The sequence below is a fragment of the Myodes glareolus genome, chromosome 7, assembly GCF_982192425.1.
Source record: "Myodes glareolus chromosome 7, mMyoGla1.1, whole genome shotgun sequence".
In the NCBI taxonomy this organism is placed as follows: domain Eukaryota; kingdom Metazoa; phylum Chordata; class Mammalia; order Rodentia; family Cricetidae; genus Myodes; species Myodes glareolus.
The window spans coordinates 68,571,385-68,585,170 of NC_142032.1; the positions used below are offsets into that span (position 1 = coordinate 68,571,385).

The 13,786-nt window shown below is 50.1% G+C and overlaps 1 protein-coding gene and 1 long non-coding RNA gene across 5 annotated transcripts in view; one reads left to right on the forward strand and one right to left on the reverse strand.

Moving 5' to 3' along the window:
• The window catches only part of Ptpre (protein tyrosine phosphatase receptor type E), a 146,819-nt gene that overhangs the window by 33,910 nt on the left and 99,123 nt on the right, over positions 1 to 13,786 (reverse strand). For 3 of the 4 annotated variants that reach the window (XM_085693249.2, XM_085693248.2, XM_085693247.2), the window contains 3 exons: positions 8,417 to 8,535; positions 1,335 to 1,428; positions 1,024 to 1,097 (listed from right to left, as the gene is read on the reverse strand). In XM_085693249.2, coding sequence (XP_085549375.1) covers positions 1,024 to 1,097; positions 1,335 to 1,428; positions 8,417 to 8,528 — 280 coding nt within the window. In that variant the 5' untranslated portion in view covers positions 8,529 to 8,535. Of the gene's footprint in view, positions 1 to 1,023; positions 1,098 to 1,168; positions 1,315 to 1,334; positions 1,429 to 8,416; positions 8,536 to 13,786 lie in introns of those variants that run through there. The other variant, XM_085693250.2, reaches the window with a different exon arrangement.
• Positions 1,032 to 11,290, forward strand: LOC125413652 (uncharacterized). The gene is made up of 3 exons (XR_007235995.3): positions 1,032 to 1,171; positions 1,295 to 1,391; positions 11,066 to 11,290. It is a non-coding gene; the product is annotated as an uncharacterized LOC125413652 (long non-coding RNA).

The window sequence follows — 13,786 nt, forward strand, 5'->3', positions numbered from 1 at the left end:
AGAATGGAGGTACCCTGGTGCCATATGATGGTCTATTGAGGCGTACAGGTTCCCCAAGCCCTGCCATGTGACAGCTCAGTGGAGTTCTCTGTTGCTTACATTCTCCCAAGCTCTGGGGGTTGCATTAGCCCCTTCACTACCTTGAGTGAGCTCTAAAGTTCCACTTGAGTTCCGATGACCGGCACATTAGTTACCCCAAGCCAGGTACAGCTATGTAGGATGTTATGGCAAAGCTGAGGCCACCAATATAAAGCAGTGTTTTGAGCTTTTAGTTGCCACACTGGGGATTGTACCAGGGACTTTGCATATGCTGGGCAAGCGCTGTGCCACTGATAATGTATCTCCGGATTCCTTGGCTATTTGAAGTGAGATCTTGTTATGTAGCTCAGGCTGGCCTTGAACTTGTGATGCTTCTGGCTGAGCCTCCTAACGCTGAGATTACAAGTCGGTGCCACCCTACTCAGCTAGAACCCGTGTGTTTAAAACCTTTTCTTTGTCTGCCGTTGGGACACAGAAGGAAAAAAAAGTTCTTGTAGGCAGCATTTACAAGTTAGGACACAACCGGAATCTAAGCCAGGCATGTCCCCTAACGGACGCTCCTTTGGAAGAGAGCGTAACTTTGGCCCGAGCAGTGTCCTTTCCAGCTTGACTCTGAGGCACCACAGTGTCAACTGAACACTTCTCTCCGCAAGTAGGAGCCTTACCATTGGTTGACTTCAAAGGCCTCAATGTGAAATGTTAGGTGGCAAAGCCCTGCTAACCTGACAGGATATGAATGGTCTCTTTAAGAAAAAAAAAAAACCAAAAAACCACAAACTGAAATGTCTCAGACATCCGCTCTTCTGTGCAGGGAAAATGACCTCTGACACCAAGTTCCAAAATATAGAGAAATTCTACGCTACTAGGAAGCGGTAGCATGAACTGAGGCGGAGCTGGAGGGAGGGGAAGGCGTAAGTGACAGCTGGACAGGGCTATGAGCGCCTGTCCCTTTCTGTGTCAGCGCGGAGACCCCGTGTATCATACCTTGCTCTTCTAGGATCCCGTTGGGCATCTTCTTGTCGTTGCTGCTGACCACGGCTTTCCTCTGCTTCCTGAACCTTAGAGGCAGAAGATGTGTTAGGTCCTGGCCCGGCAGGAGCCCCCAAGCCCTGAGTGTGGCGATACCCACCAGGTGAGCCGGGAAAAGCTCTTTCGGCTGCTCATGGCTGAGCCCTGTGCAGCTCAGGCCGGCCAGCTGGTGTCTGAGCTGTTTGGGCCCACACCCCCAGCCTCCAGCACACTCATTTCCTCATAGGAGCTGGTTAGGGCACGTCAGCGCCTGGGGACACTCCTACCTGAAGAAGTAGGCTGCGAGGAGGAGCAAGAGGAGGAGCAGAGGCAGCAACAGCCAGGTGAGCAGTGGCTGGGAGGTACCAGGGTCTGGAGGACCTGTGGGTGGGCAGATGGTAGAGGGCAGAGCCCCCATCAGGATCTCTGGGTGAGGGAGGGATGGGTAGGGGTGAGGGAGGATTCCCGTAGCATGCCACGTGGTACAGTTTGCAAATGATCTCCCATCAGTTCTTGGGACAGAGGAATAGGATGACGTGACTTATCTGAGGCCCCTGCACCCCAATGTACGCTGCTAGTCAGCTATTTCTCTGAGCACCTCTGACCTAGTCCCTCTTCACAGTGTGGAGGTAGAGGAAGGTGGAGACCCCTCAGAAAACAGCTGTTGCGTCTCAGCCCAGTTGGGACAGAAATATCAGGTATAAAGGAACAGGCTGGCCTCAAAGTTGGGTACAGTTCTGGAGGAACAGATACACTGTGGGCTGGCTTTCAGGGCTGTGAACTCTCTGTCACAGTGTCAGGAGTGCAGAAACCTCTGGCCTTCGCAAAGCACCCTTGCTTGTCCATCTGTGCATCCACCACTCTCTGAGCATCCCTGCCCCTTGGCTCTGGTGACCTTGTGGTCATCAACTCATCCACCCTCTCCGCCTGTTAGGGTGCTCTCTAATCTCCACAAAGTTCCCACCCAAAGGGTTCCATCAAAAGCCTGCTACTCCAGTTAGCCAGCTTGGCTCTCCTCTTGAACTGGCCCAGAGGACTGTGTACTAGAGTTGAGGACCAAAAGCTGTCAGGAGTGAGCATGCCCCCCATGGGAGGGCCCTGGAGATCAGTACCTAAATTTCTATCCTCTTGAGTTCAAGAGTACCAAATATTGTTCCCAAACTGAATGTGTGTTGGGGGGCGGGGAGGTTCTCGTCCTTCCTTCCATGGGCCGGCCTAAGACCCTTGAAGCTCAGGGATCCATGAAGGAGTTTTAAATCTGGTCATTGTCTTCCTATCTCTGTGCATGTAATCTAGAGGCTGTGACCCGTCGCAAACCTGTGGCCCTGTCCCAGAGGTTTGTATTAGGCTTAACAGCTAGGAATATCTGTCCCTTCCTTCCAGCCTAAACCTGCCCGTTGGAGCAGCTTAACCCAAGACTTCCTGTCTGTGACTCAGGAATGCTATACCCTGGGCTAGGTAGGACCTGGAGAGAATTCTAGCCTGGGCTGCCGAGAGCTGTCTGGAACTGAAAGGGCAGGGCTGAGCCAGTGCCAAGGAGTTGCATTGCTCAGGGTACCCTGGTTCAACTCCATCTATTTTTGGCCAAAGGCCATTAGAAGGCGTGGGAAGCCTCCTCCTTCTTCTCCAGGAACACTCATTATCTTTTTTCGGCGAGTCACCACAGTGAAACTACCCACTTCTGCATTGCCCAGAGGTCAGCCTCTGGCTCAGCATCTGCTCTGCACGGGCAGTCGCTCAACTGCTCAGCCACAAGGTCCACTCTGTCGCAGTCAGGGAGGCCTCTGGGCCCCGCCAGTTCTCCCCTGGGCCTTGTCAAAGACTTGATGGGTCAGCCTCCATATCCATGTCCTTGGAGGACAGGCTGCGGTAACAGACATGGGGATTCCACAAGGCTTGGATTGGATGTTCCACGCTGTAGATGGGTTGTCACACAGGCAGAACAAGTGACTCAGGGGGACCGCTCTCCCTCAAATTGGTTTCTGTGACTTATAATGAGGTTTGTCCAGGAAGGCAGAGGTCAGGACCAGAACTCCCTAGGCTTTTCAAGGACAGTAGGAATATCCAAAGCCAGGGTGGTTGGTGGGGAACACAGGGATCCATGTGGGGTTTGGTCTGGCTCTGGGGAGTCAGAGGCTATGGGAAGATAGGTCCAGACTACTTACTTCAGACATTGCAAACTTTATGTAAAAGCTTTTGAAGTTGTCGATTTGGGTCAGTAATTAGATTTAAATTGAACTTTGATAAACAGTGTGGGCCAGAAAAGAAACCCTTGTGCAACCAGGACAGTGTTCCCTCGGCCCCAGTGGCGTTCCACCCAGAGAGGCATGAGGTCTCCCAGGGGACATCCTATAGTCACATTCTGCCTCCAGTTCACACTGACTCTAGGTCTTTCTAGATAGCTCAGCCCAATTCCCTAAAGTGATGTCGAGTTTCCCAACTGTACATGAGCAAGAACACGTATGTTTACATATATTTGTTCACATATATTTTAGGCATAGGCATCCCTGCATGTATGTGTTCACACATTTGCTTACACAGAATCTGGTCCTGACACTGGAAAGACAATGGTTTGCAGCTGAGGTGTGGCCTGGAGCTTTTTCCTCTGTGGGAGACACAGATTCCCCCAGCGATTAATCTGCTATTGAGAGGGACCATGCAGAGGGGTATGGGCCAACCAGGCTGGGGTGGGGTGGGGTGTCAGGTCTTTCCAAACCACGTGGAGCTCTGCACCAATTTGCAACAGATAGTACTCCTCCAATGAAGGGGTGTTCTGTATCTCTAAGGGGTCCTCAGGGGAGAGGAGGGAAGAAAAGACAAGGAGCACGGTGAGGAGCTGTGTTCTGGGAAGAGACAACACAGCCCCTGAAAGATTGGACTGCAGAACTTTCTGGGTTCTAGTCCATAAAGCGTCGTGAGCCAGAGGCCCATGAATGTTTATGTGATAAACATCCAAGTAGCGCAGACAAAGTGACCAACTGCTTTGTTTCCTTGACCTGAAGTTGGGAGGGTATCTTCCTGTACATTTTCTCCTATGAAGCTGCGTTCATAGACATGCGGGTTCAGTAAGTAAATAGACTCACTCCTCTATCCTCTCATCCAAGATCGCAAGGGTCGCAGGAAGTCCCGTTATCTTATGAATTGTTTGGGAAGGAAAAGCCCCCAACTAATGATTATGCAGAATCGTCCCCTTGACACATCCCAACACTAATGCTATGAATGAAGTGACCAGATGACACACACTCCGAACAGGTGCCCCGTTCACCTCTCCCATTGACCCCAGAGAGCTGCCACGCTGGGTGAGTGTCTTCATTCTGTGTCCCAGCTGCTTGCAGTCCTATGCTTGGGATGGACCCAGATTGCATGGGTATTTGAGGCTATTTCCCACTTGGCTCTTCCCTGCACTTCTACTTCTGTACTTAAAAAAAAAAGAGACTCATTTCCAATACAGCAAGTGTTTATGTGTATGCATGTGTGTCTGTCTTGGTGTGTTTGTTCCATGTGTGTGCAAGTGCTTGTGTTGTCCAGAAGAGGGTGTCTGATCTCCTGGAACTGAGGTTTCAGTCAGTTGTGAAGGGCCGTGTGGTGCCGGGAACCCAACCACTGAGCTCTCTCTCCAGCACCTAACTTGTGCACTTTGTCTCCCCAGGGTTTCTGCATGGCATCTCCTACAAGTGGACCCTTGTGTCCACCACATACATTATCAAACAGCCATGGAAAATTTCAGATGATCTCCCAAGGCATCTGACGTCCATGCTCACTTGGGGTATATGAGAGAGCCACTTTCTCCCGGACAGGCAAAAACACAGTAACATTTTAACTCAGTTTTCTCTGATTTCTAGAGAGTTTGGCTCCTTTGCATGACAATTAAAATGGAATTAATTAGATACTTTGATTTTTCCCTGGTTGCATTTGACATCTCCTAATAGCTTCAGCTGTCAACTTGACAGAGCCCAGAATTATCTGGAGGACTGCCTTATTCAGATAGGCCTATGGTCACGTCAGTAGGACATTTTATCAATTATCGGTTGATGTAGGAGACCTCAGACCTCTGTAGGTAGCACCATCCCTAAGAAGGGCGGGGGTCTTAACCTTGAGCCTGTCGTGGGTAGAGCCAGTGAGGGAGGCTGTAAGCAGTGGTCCTTCTTGGTTTCTGCTTTAGTTCCTGTTTGAGCTCCTGACCTGACTTCCCGTTGGGGAGGACCTTGATAGGAATATGTAAGCCGCATTAACCCTTGCCTCCCTGGGTGCTTTTGGTCACCGGTCTTTATCACAGCAATAGTAAAGTAAATCAGTGCATCGTCTATTTTCCTGCTGCGCTCTTTTACATGTTAATTTTCAAGGGTTCTTCCTGTATGTATTATAGACGATAACATTTCCTTACAATTTTTACATATTTATCATGAATTCTTTGTCTAAGAAAATGCGTCATGATGAATATTGAATTCATTTTGGCCGATGATGAAAAGAAGCCATTTCCTGTTGTTCTGGCACATCCCGGCAATGTGCTAACCCTCAAGAGATACTTCATACTTTTTCCGGAGCCAGATCTTTTACAGGGTACTTGGGGTGACCTCCCAAGTTCCAGGACAAAGGATCTGTCATGTAACCTGAGGCCTTCATAGCTTCTAATAGTGCGACCACAGATGCTGCTAAGCCTGCTGAGGCCCGGAAGAGACCTAACCAGAATTTGTTTCTGTTCTGGGTGCTGGGGTCATGTGACAGTCCTCTCTTCCTGAAAGCAACACTTCCTGCCCACGACAATGTCATGAACCAATAGATCTTGCTTTCACATGAACCGGAAAGCCCTAGACGTGGACGGTGATGCCACCCTGAGGGACGGGACTCTGACAATCCCTACCCCTACTGTGAGGGGATGGATACTCTGTCCCCAGGGCTTCCAGATGTTCACAGGGACAGACTGACAGCCTTCCAGGCCTCCCGAAACAGCCAGCTGATTGGTGTTGGTGAAGGAAGTTAGAGAAGTTAGGGGTGTGGGGTGGAAGACTTTAGTGAATGTTCGAGAAAGTCACTGTCCTTGAGGCAGGTCTGGGATGCCCCAGGTTTCAGGACACTGCTGAGGACTTCTGTGTGGAAAGCCACCTGCAGAGAGGCGTGTGTTGCAGCGTCTGGGTTGTTTTTTTCTGTGGCTGTGGGTTTCCCTTGGGGTGTCACGACAAAGAGGAAGTGGAAAGACAGTACAGCCAGCCAAGGTGCTGTCAGCCCGGTGTTTGCTTCCATGGTAGCACGGCACTTCTTTCCTCCCCTTACCTAGGGACAGGAGACCCTGTAGAGCCCTTGACGGGGCGAAGCTGACCCACTGGGATGGCACCAACTTCCATGGACTTTTCTAAAGAGTGTTTCTCTAAGGGTATTGACAATTTGGGTTTTCTTTAAGCCTTGCAAGGGCCAAGCAGGACGCTGAATTTCATATGTAAACTAGATCGGGGCACGGCTGCCAAGTCAGAGACAGCCATCTGAGGGGATTTCTGGGTGGGATTAACACTAGAATCCATAGGCTGAGTAAGGCAGATGGTCCGCCCCAGTGTGTCTAGCCTTCACCCTATCAGGAATGGAGCAAGTAGGTAATGGGGATGGACATGAGGCAGGTGCAGAGACAGGGGTTAGCCTTTGCTACTGCACTTTCATTCTGACTTTACCACCAGGGCCACGCTGCGGGGAATCCCTGTCAACTGCTCATCCTGATCCCATCCTTCTGCCCTGAGCCTAGCTCTCCCTGGGTACAGCACAATCCCTAAAAATAATCACAGTGAAGGAGTTGCGGGATTTTAGCAGCAGCATTCCCGACTTTCAGAGGCCGGTTAGATGGCCGAGTCTGGAGCTTGCTCCCTGGAGACCACAGCAGAAGCCAACACTGTAGGGTGGTGCTGTGTCCTGAAGACTGTCCAGCCCGCTTGTCTCTGTAATGCTCACTGCACTGCCAACCAAGAGCCGGGATGGCTACCACCTGTGCCTCCTAAGTCCGGGCAGGGAGGCACAGAGGGGTTCAGTAAGGCCTTTCAGGTTACTCAGCTAACCAGCAGCTGAGATGAGGCTGGAACCCAGGCGGTGAGAGCCTGGAGACTTTCTCTCAATGGAATCCTACCTTAGTCTATGACATGTGGTCCCGCTGTCTACCTGGTGTCACTGGGAATATCCCCGAGCTTTCTCCTGGATATCACATGGACACCAGTGTGATTTTTCCTTTTCTGTATCCTTTAAACTACAAAGTCCCTGCCCTGGACTGTACCTGTCCTAACTTTCTCATGAGGACTCCATTGCAACTCCATCTCCTAGAAGCCACGAGACACCCAAGAAGGCTCCTCATACGTCTCTAAAATTAGTGACTTTTTTAAAAGAGAAATCTCGCCACATATCGATATTACAGAAGAGTGTAACAATGATTTCTTAGTCACCATTATTAGACCTGTTGTGTGGCAACTTCCTCAATGTTGAAACATCTTCTCATGAAGGGGAGTCAGAAGCTCACAAAACATAAGAAAACTCTAAGACCCACAAGGTTTTACAAGCCATAGACGAATCGCCAGGGGTGTGTTTGGGGTAGAGGGAGTCTTCAACGGAGTTGCTTACAAGTTGCCTAGGAGACAGCCATAAGACAGCCATGAGACAGCGCCTGTGAGCTGTTACCCAGGCGGGAGTGGGCTTTCCACTGAGGCAGCTGCCTCTGAGTCATGCCTGCTTCTCTGCATAACCCCAAGACATGTACTGGCTCACCAAGGGAGACATGGGCGCTGTCATTTCTTGGGTCTATGGGGGGGGGTGTCTTCTCTTGGGCAAATAGCTGTTTGCTCATGTCTCCTCAGGAAAAGTTACCCAACAAACCATCAAACCAATATTCACATTTGCCCAACCCACGGGTCAGGGTTTGGTAAACTGTTGTTGGTTCTAACAGGGCTCTACGCAGCCAGACTTCTCAGAATTTATTGTTAAATTAATTAATTAATTGTGTGTGTCGACAAGTGGGCACATATACGTCACAGTGCGCGTGGAGAGGCCAAAAGACAACTTGCAGGAGTCAGTTTTCTCCTTTTCCACTGTGTGGGTCTCAGGGATCGAACTCAGGTTGTCAGGTCTGACAGCAGGCTCTTTGTTCCCGAGCCATCTTGACGGCTCCTCTCAGGCTTTCTCACGGTCTCCTTCTTCCACCAATGCTGAGGCCCTCCTCAGCAGGTGGACAGCCTCCCTGGACACACTTAGATAGCTCTGGTCAAGGGAACGTGCTCGGCTTCCTGGTTGCCACACTGGAAGATTCGCTGAACCCATCTTCCCCCAGCAGTTCGAGGTGCTTGGGAGGGGGCCGTGTGCGAGGCAGCCACAGGGGTAGATGGGATGAGGGTAGGGCTCTTACCTGCGGTTGTGCTCGTCCAATTGCCCTCTGTTGGAGTGGTGTCGTTGCCCTTGCCAGCTCTGGCGAGTGACAAGCTAAAACTTGCCAGCAGGAGTGGACAGAAGGGCTCCATGGCACACCTGCAAAGAGATAAGGACTTACTTAGAATCGTTACTGGGTAGCCGGCCCTGAACATGGCTGTCACTCGATAGGGAGGGGAAAGAAATAAGAGACGAACTCATTATAGGTTTCAAGGGAGTCAAGAACTCTGCCTCCCAACTTCATAGTCTATTTTGTCTTCCCACACTGTGGTGGTACAGTCACGGTCACCTGCGGGCCCGGCCAGAGTTCCCACGGCTCACAACTCCCACACTGCTAAGGGTGAACCAGCGTGGAGTATGACCAGATCTCAGTTTTGTGCACACTGCTAACCAAGAGGCATCTTAAGGAGTCACCAGATATCATGTCCCCCAGTACCAACCGCTCAGCACTTCCCTTCCACAGTCATTCTCTGGCCAAGTTGTGTCTATGGTGGGTGTCCTATCTTGGGTAAAGAGATGCCAGTGTCTTCCTGTGTGATTATTGGGTCCTTCTCACTAGCCAAATCCATTCCCTCCAGACCTGGCACGGGAGCTCCTGGCCAACCAGTTTGAGGCTGGCTTCAGGGTCCTTCTCTTCCCTCTTCCATCCGGTGGCTCTGAGTTCTCCAGGTCTACTTTAACAGCCCTCTCCAGACCTTGCTTCTGACTGCACTAACTCCTGCTCCACAGAGCCATTTACAGTCTCAGGAGGAAGATAAGTGTTTACCAGATTGGATGGATGCAGGGGACAGTCCAGTTGGCAAGAGGGTCAACACAGAGAAAGCTTTTTCATACCAGGACCCCACAAGCAGTAACCTCGAATTCACACTTGGCCCCCACTTTGCCCAATCACCTTCAACCATCATTAGAAGCGACGGTGATGGTGACCACCCTGTAATGTAATAAACCTTACTTGAGGACTCCTGACCAATGGAGGCAGGCAATGGCTCCACCCAGCGTGGATATGGGCTCCCTGTCCATGGAACCTCGTCCACAGCCAGCCCAGAGAATCTGTCCCATCCTTATTGAGATCTGCTACCCAGAACCTCCGTGAGAGATTTGGATGGACCAGACCTCAGAACTGAGGCCAGTAGACACTCTGCGCTCAGGTTGTTCCAATAGGGAGCACTAATGTTTGTAATTACCGAAGACCTAGAAGGAACATGCCAAGGAACATGCCCGGAGCTTCTCAGCAGGCAGCCCCGCCAAGACGAAACAACCCCCGTCCCTGTACATTGAACAATCATCCCAGAACAATTAGTCAGCGGCTACCAGCACATGTGGCCTCTCGTCTTCCTAGTTCCCAAAGGCATACTGTAGATTTATAAAGTGAGCCACAGACACCAACAAATCTCTGCTTGAGTGCGTACCTGCTCTAGGCTGCTGTCTGCATGTGTGTCATGGACACAGTAACCCCACGAGGGTTGCGAACCAGTGGCTCCCGGGTGGTGAAAGACTGGGCAAAGTTAGGCTGCAGGGTTATAAAACGCCACGATGAAGGTCAGGACTGCTGGGGACATACACCCTCAACTGGATCCATGCTGCCCAGGCTCTCCTTTGACAGGCAGCTCCTTTGACAGGCAGCTCCACACTCATTGCCACACACTGCCTTTTCCCTTTCCAATCTGTTACTGAACGATGCCATGGTGCTCTATATACACTAGAGGAAACTGTAGAGTAATTGATTGGGAATTATTAATTGCCTCAATCTAACTCCAGAGACGTAGAATTCCTGGGTGAAACATGGTGCTGCATCCCAAGCATTAATAACCTCCCTCATCGAGCACTCAGAGATCTAAGAGGAGGCGAGGCCAGCACCCTGGAGGAGGGTGAAGCTCCATTCCTCTCTCTTGTCATGGCGGTGGTCTCTTAAGTTCTCAGAGCTGAAATTCTGGCTGGGACCAGCAGAGGGAGACACACTGCAGACGTCACAACCTGTCCAGCCATCTGGTGTCTCTTTATTGTCCCACTTGTATTCTAAGCCTAGTGACAACCTGTCAGAGGATCCCTGGCCATCCACTCTCAAAAACTCGCGCAGGCTACTTAGTAAGCACAGACACGAATCTGTGCGGAAATAATGTGTGAAAGAGGCATTAAATCCATGCCGAACTCCAAGGATTTGTAGCTGACTAGCATTCGCTGCGCGTCTGCCAAGTGCTGGGAGCAGGAGGCACGGAGCTAGTGCGGTCTGCAGAGCTGGAATGAACAAAGCAATCTATTCTCAGAAAAGCATACTTTATTTTTACTCTACTCGAAATCCACCCATCTATCAGTTTGACTATAAACCCATCTTTCTTATTCCATTGAATACTTTGTCAGGACTTCCCGTGACCAGGTTCAAGTAGCCTGCTAGGATCTGGACATGCAAAGCCGAGCCAAGTCCTGTCTGTGACCGTGGAAGCTCCCAGACTTGGAAGGGGAGGGCAAGAGCAGCCTCAGCCACCCCTTAGAAGGGTCACACAACCAGGGTGTCAGTCCCAGTTTCCCCGAAATGAAGCATACTACCAGAACCTCCAGCAAATGGGAGGACAGAGGGTTGGAGGAAGTTGTGCCTGACCTACTGTCATGCCATCTTTGTCTTCGCCCACAGGAACTGCTTCCTAGGGGGAACTGAAGAGTGAGCGTGGGAAGTTTGAGGCTGAAGGATTGAGAAGGCCATGGAACCACTTGTTAGCTGGTGACTTGCTCCCTCAGACTCACTTTCTGGTGACAACCCATGTTACTAGAATCACATGGGGGCCCAACACCAGATGTTGGAACTCTACATCTCTGGAGAGTGATAGGTTTATATACAAAAGAAGTATGAAGGCCACCATCTCCCTCTCATGTTCTTGGTGTGTTTGCGGGGGACACCATCTTCACACCAAGGGAACATGAATGAAGGCACGGAAGGTGCCATGATATTTTTCTCAGGACCACTGTCTCATTCCCAGGGTCCTTCACTTTAGCACACAGATTACCCCTGGGTCTTAGACAGGACAGTGAAGGTTCTGGGAGCCGACTAAATTTGATCTGTGACGAATCTCCATAGCAGAAAGCCTTTAGCTTCAGGTAGGAGGGCTCCACACACTTGACTGACAATGGACAGGTGTTTCTTTCTCACCTGCAGCACAGATGGCGTACACCCATGGGTGCTGGTCAGCCAAGGCTGGGCACCTTGCACCCGTGAGCAGCAGTTCAGTGTAGGAAGTTCAGAGCTGGGAGGAAGGAGCTGGTGCTGTGAAATGGTGGCTGGTAACTTATGTCGCTCTTTCGGAACCCAGCAGAGTTGCTGGCCTTGGCCCTTTCTGCCTTTGCTACCCCTTATCCAAAACTTATTCAAAACTCAAAGGGCTTGGTTGTCCATATGTGTAACGTATGTGAGGACAGTGACTTGGGAAGCCATGCAAGGGTGTCGGCTCCCCTGGAACTGGAGTTACCATCTACTGTGATCCCTTTCCCTCAAGTCCGTGTGAGTGCTGGGAACCGAACTTCGGCCCTCTGCAAGTGCCACTGAGACAGCTCTCCAGCCCCAAGCACCTGTTTCTAATGTCTGTCTTCTATAAAATCAGGACAAGGTGACTCACCTCAACAAGATAATTGCTTTTTAAAGTTCCAGGAAGACAAGAACTCAGATAAAACAATACCTTTCTGTGGCAAAAGAAACAAAACCCAGACCTTTCCTAACATTTAGGTGTGAATATACTTATAGGGATGAGAGATTTAAACAATTATTTTTTAAAAAAGCCATTCATTAAAATCTGCAGACACAGCATGTTTCAGGTGTAGCCACGTGACCCTGCCCCTTTGAAGATGGCTTTGCTTATTAAAAAGGAAAAGATGTTCACAGGGGGTCCTCAGCTCAGTAGGTGAAGGGTGGAACTTAATTGCTTTTGAGCAAAGGTAATTGAATGTCTGATGCAAACACGGAAACATCTTTAAAATGAGGTTGCCAAAGGGGTCCCCACGTTGAGAAAAAAAGCAAAAGAAAAAGAAATCAGGCAGGAACGAGGGAAGAGGGAGAGAGGCTTGGGGGTGGGTGTCCCTGCCCTGGCTGTTGGTCACCTGACAGATAACCTCCAGGAACTGGCTATCTGAATAGGTAAGAACTGGCCTGCTGGAGGCAAGTGTCATCCTTGGTGTTTGAAGGTGCAGTGGGGTGACAACCAGGTACTGACCCCTAGAAAGGAAGGGAGAAGAGACAGGGAAGGAAGGAGGTGTGTGTGGGGGGTGACAGATAAACAGAGATAGAGGGAGGAGGAGGAGAGGAGAGAGGGAAGTGGGGAGGAAGAGAGAAGGGTGTGGATAAGTAACATCTGACTCGGCTTTTTGGAAAGGACCTGCAAGCCTTTGAGCCTGTTGGCAGGTCTGTTAGGGAACAATTTCAATCCCCTATGTGGTGCGTGCTAATTTGCATAATTCCAATTATTCACCGAGCCCTCTTGAAGATGAGTAAGAAGTGAAGAGCCTCTTCTGTCGGAATCCAGTCTCTTTCATCAAAGCCACAAGGCCAGATCATGGAAATCACAGGCTCCCACGCAGGAGCACATTTTCACAGATTGTGAAATCATATTTGGACTCATCTCATCAACAAGCAGCAAGGGTCTGGTCAAATCAGACACTGGGTTAGAGACCAGGCAGCTAACAACATCTCTCTCCATGGGGCCAAATGGGGGTACATGGAGCTAGACTCTTAGGGATAAGCTTTGGTCTTCCCCATAGGGGAAAAAAAAAACCCCACATTTCCAACCTGAGAAGACAGGAAGACTCTGAAAATCTACAAGTTGTGACGACATGAAGAGAACGTCAAACTAAGAGATGGGGGACACATAGAAGCATGAATGGGGATCACATAGGACTGGCGAATGGGGATCACATAGGACCGGCGAAGGTGAATGAGGGTCACATAGAATTGCAATAAATGGGGGCTGCATAAGACCAGGGAATGGAAGTCAGAGTGAGCTCTTCTTTCCCATGTAAACAGAAGCAGGTGATTGGTTAGAATAACCTTTTGATCTTACTTAACCCAAATTTTCACTAGTCAGTGGATATTAATGATTATGGGGGAAAAAAGGCAAGGAAAGTAAGTTCAATATCCACAGATTTTTAAATGAAGGATAAATCCCGGGCACAACAAGGGCTCTCAGCGCCCTCTGTCTTTGTCCCTTTCTCCAGCACAAAAGCCCATGGCTCTCATGGAAGGTGTCACCAGTTCCTACAAAGGAAATCTGAATGGTGAGGCTCGCCCACTGGGAAAGGAACTCTGATTACGGTCCGTGCATGTCAGCTTGCCATGACTGTGACAGAACCTCCGTGGAAAACACCTTAGGGG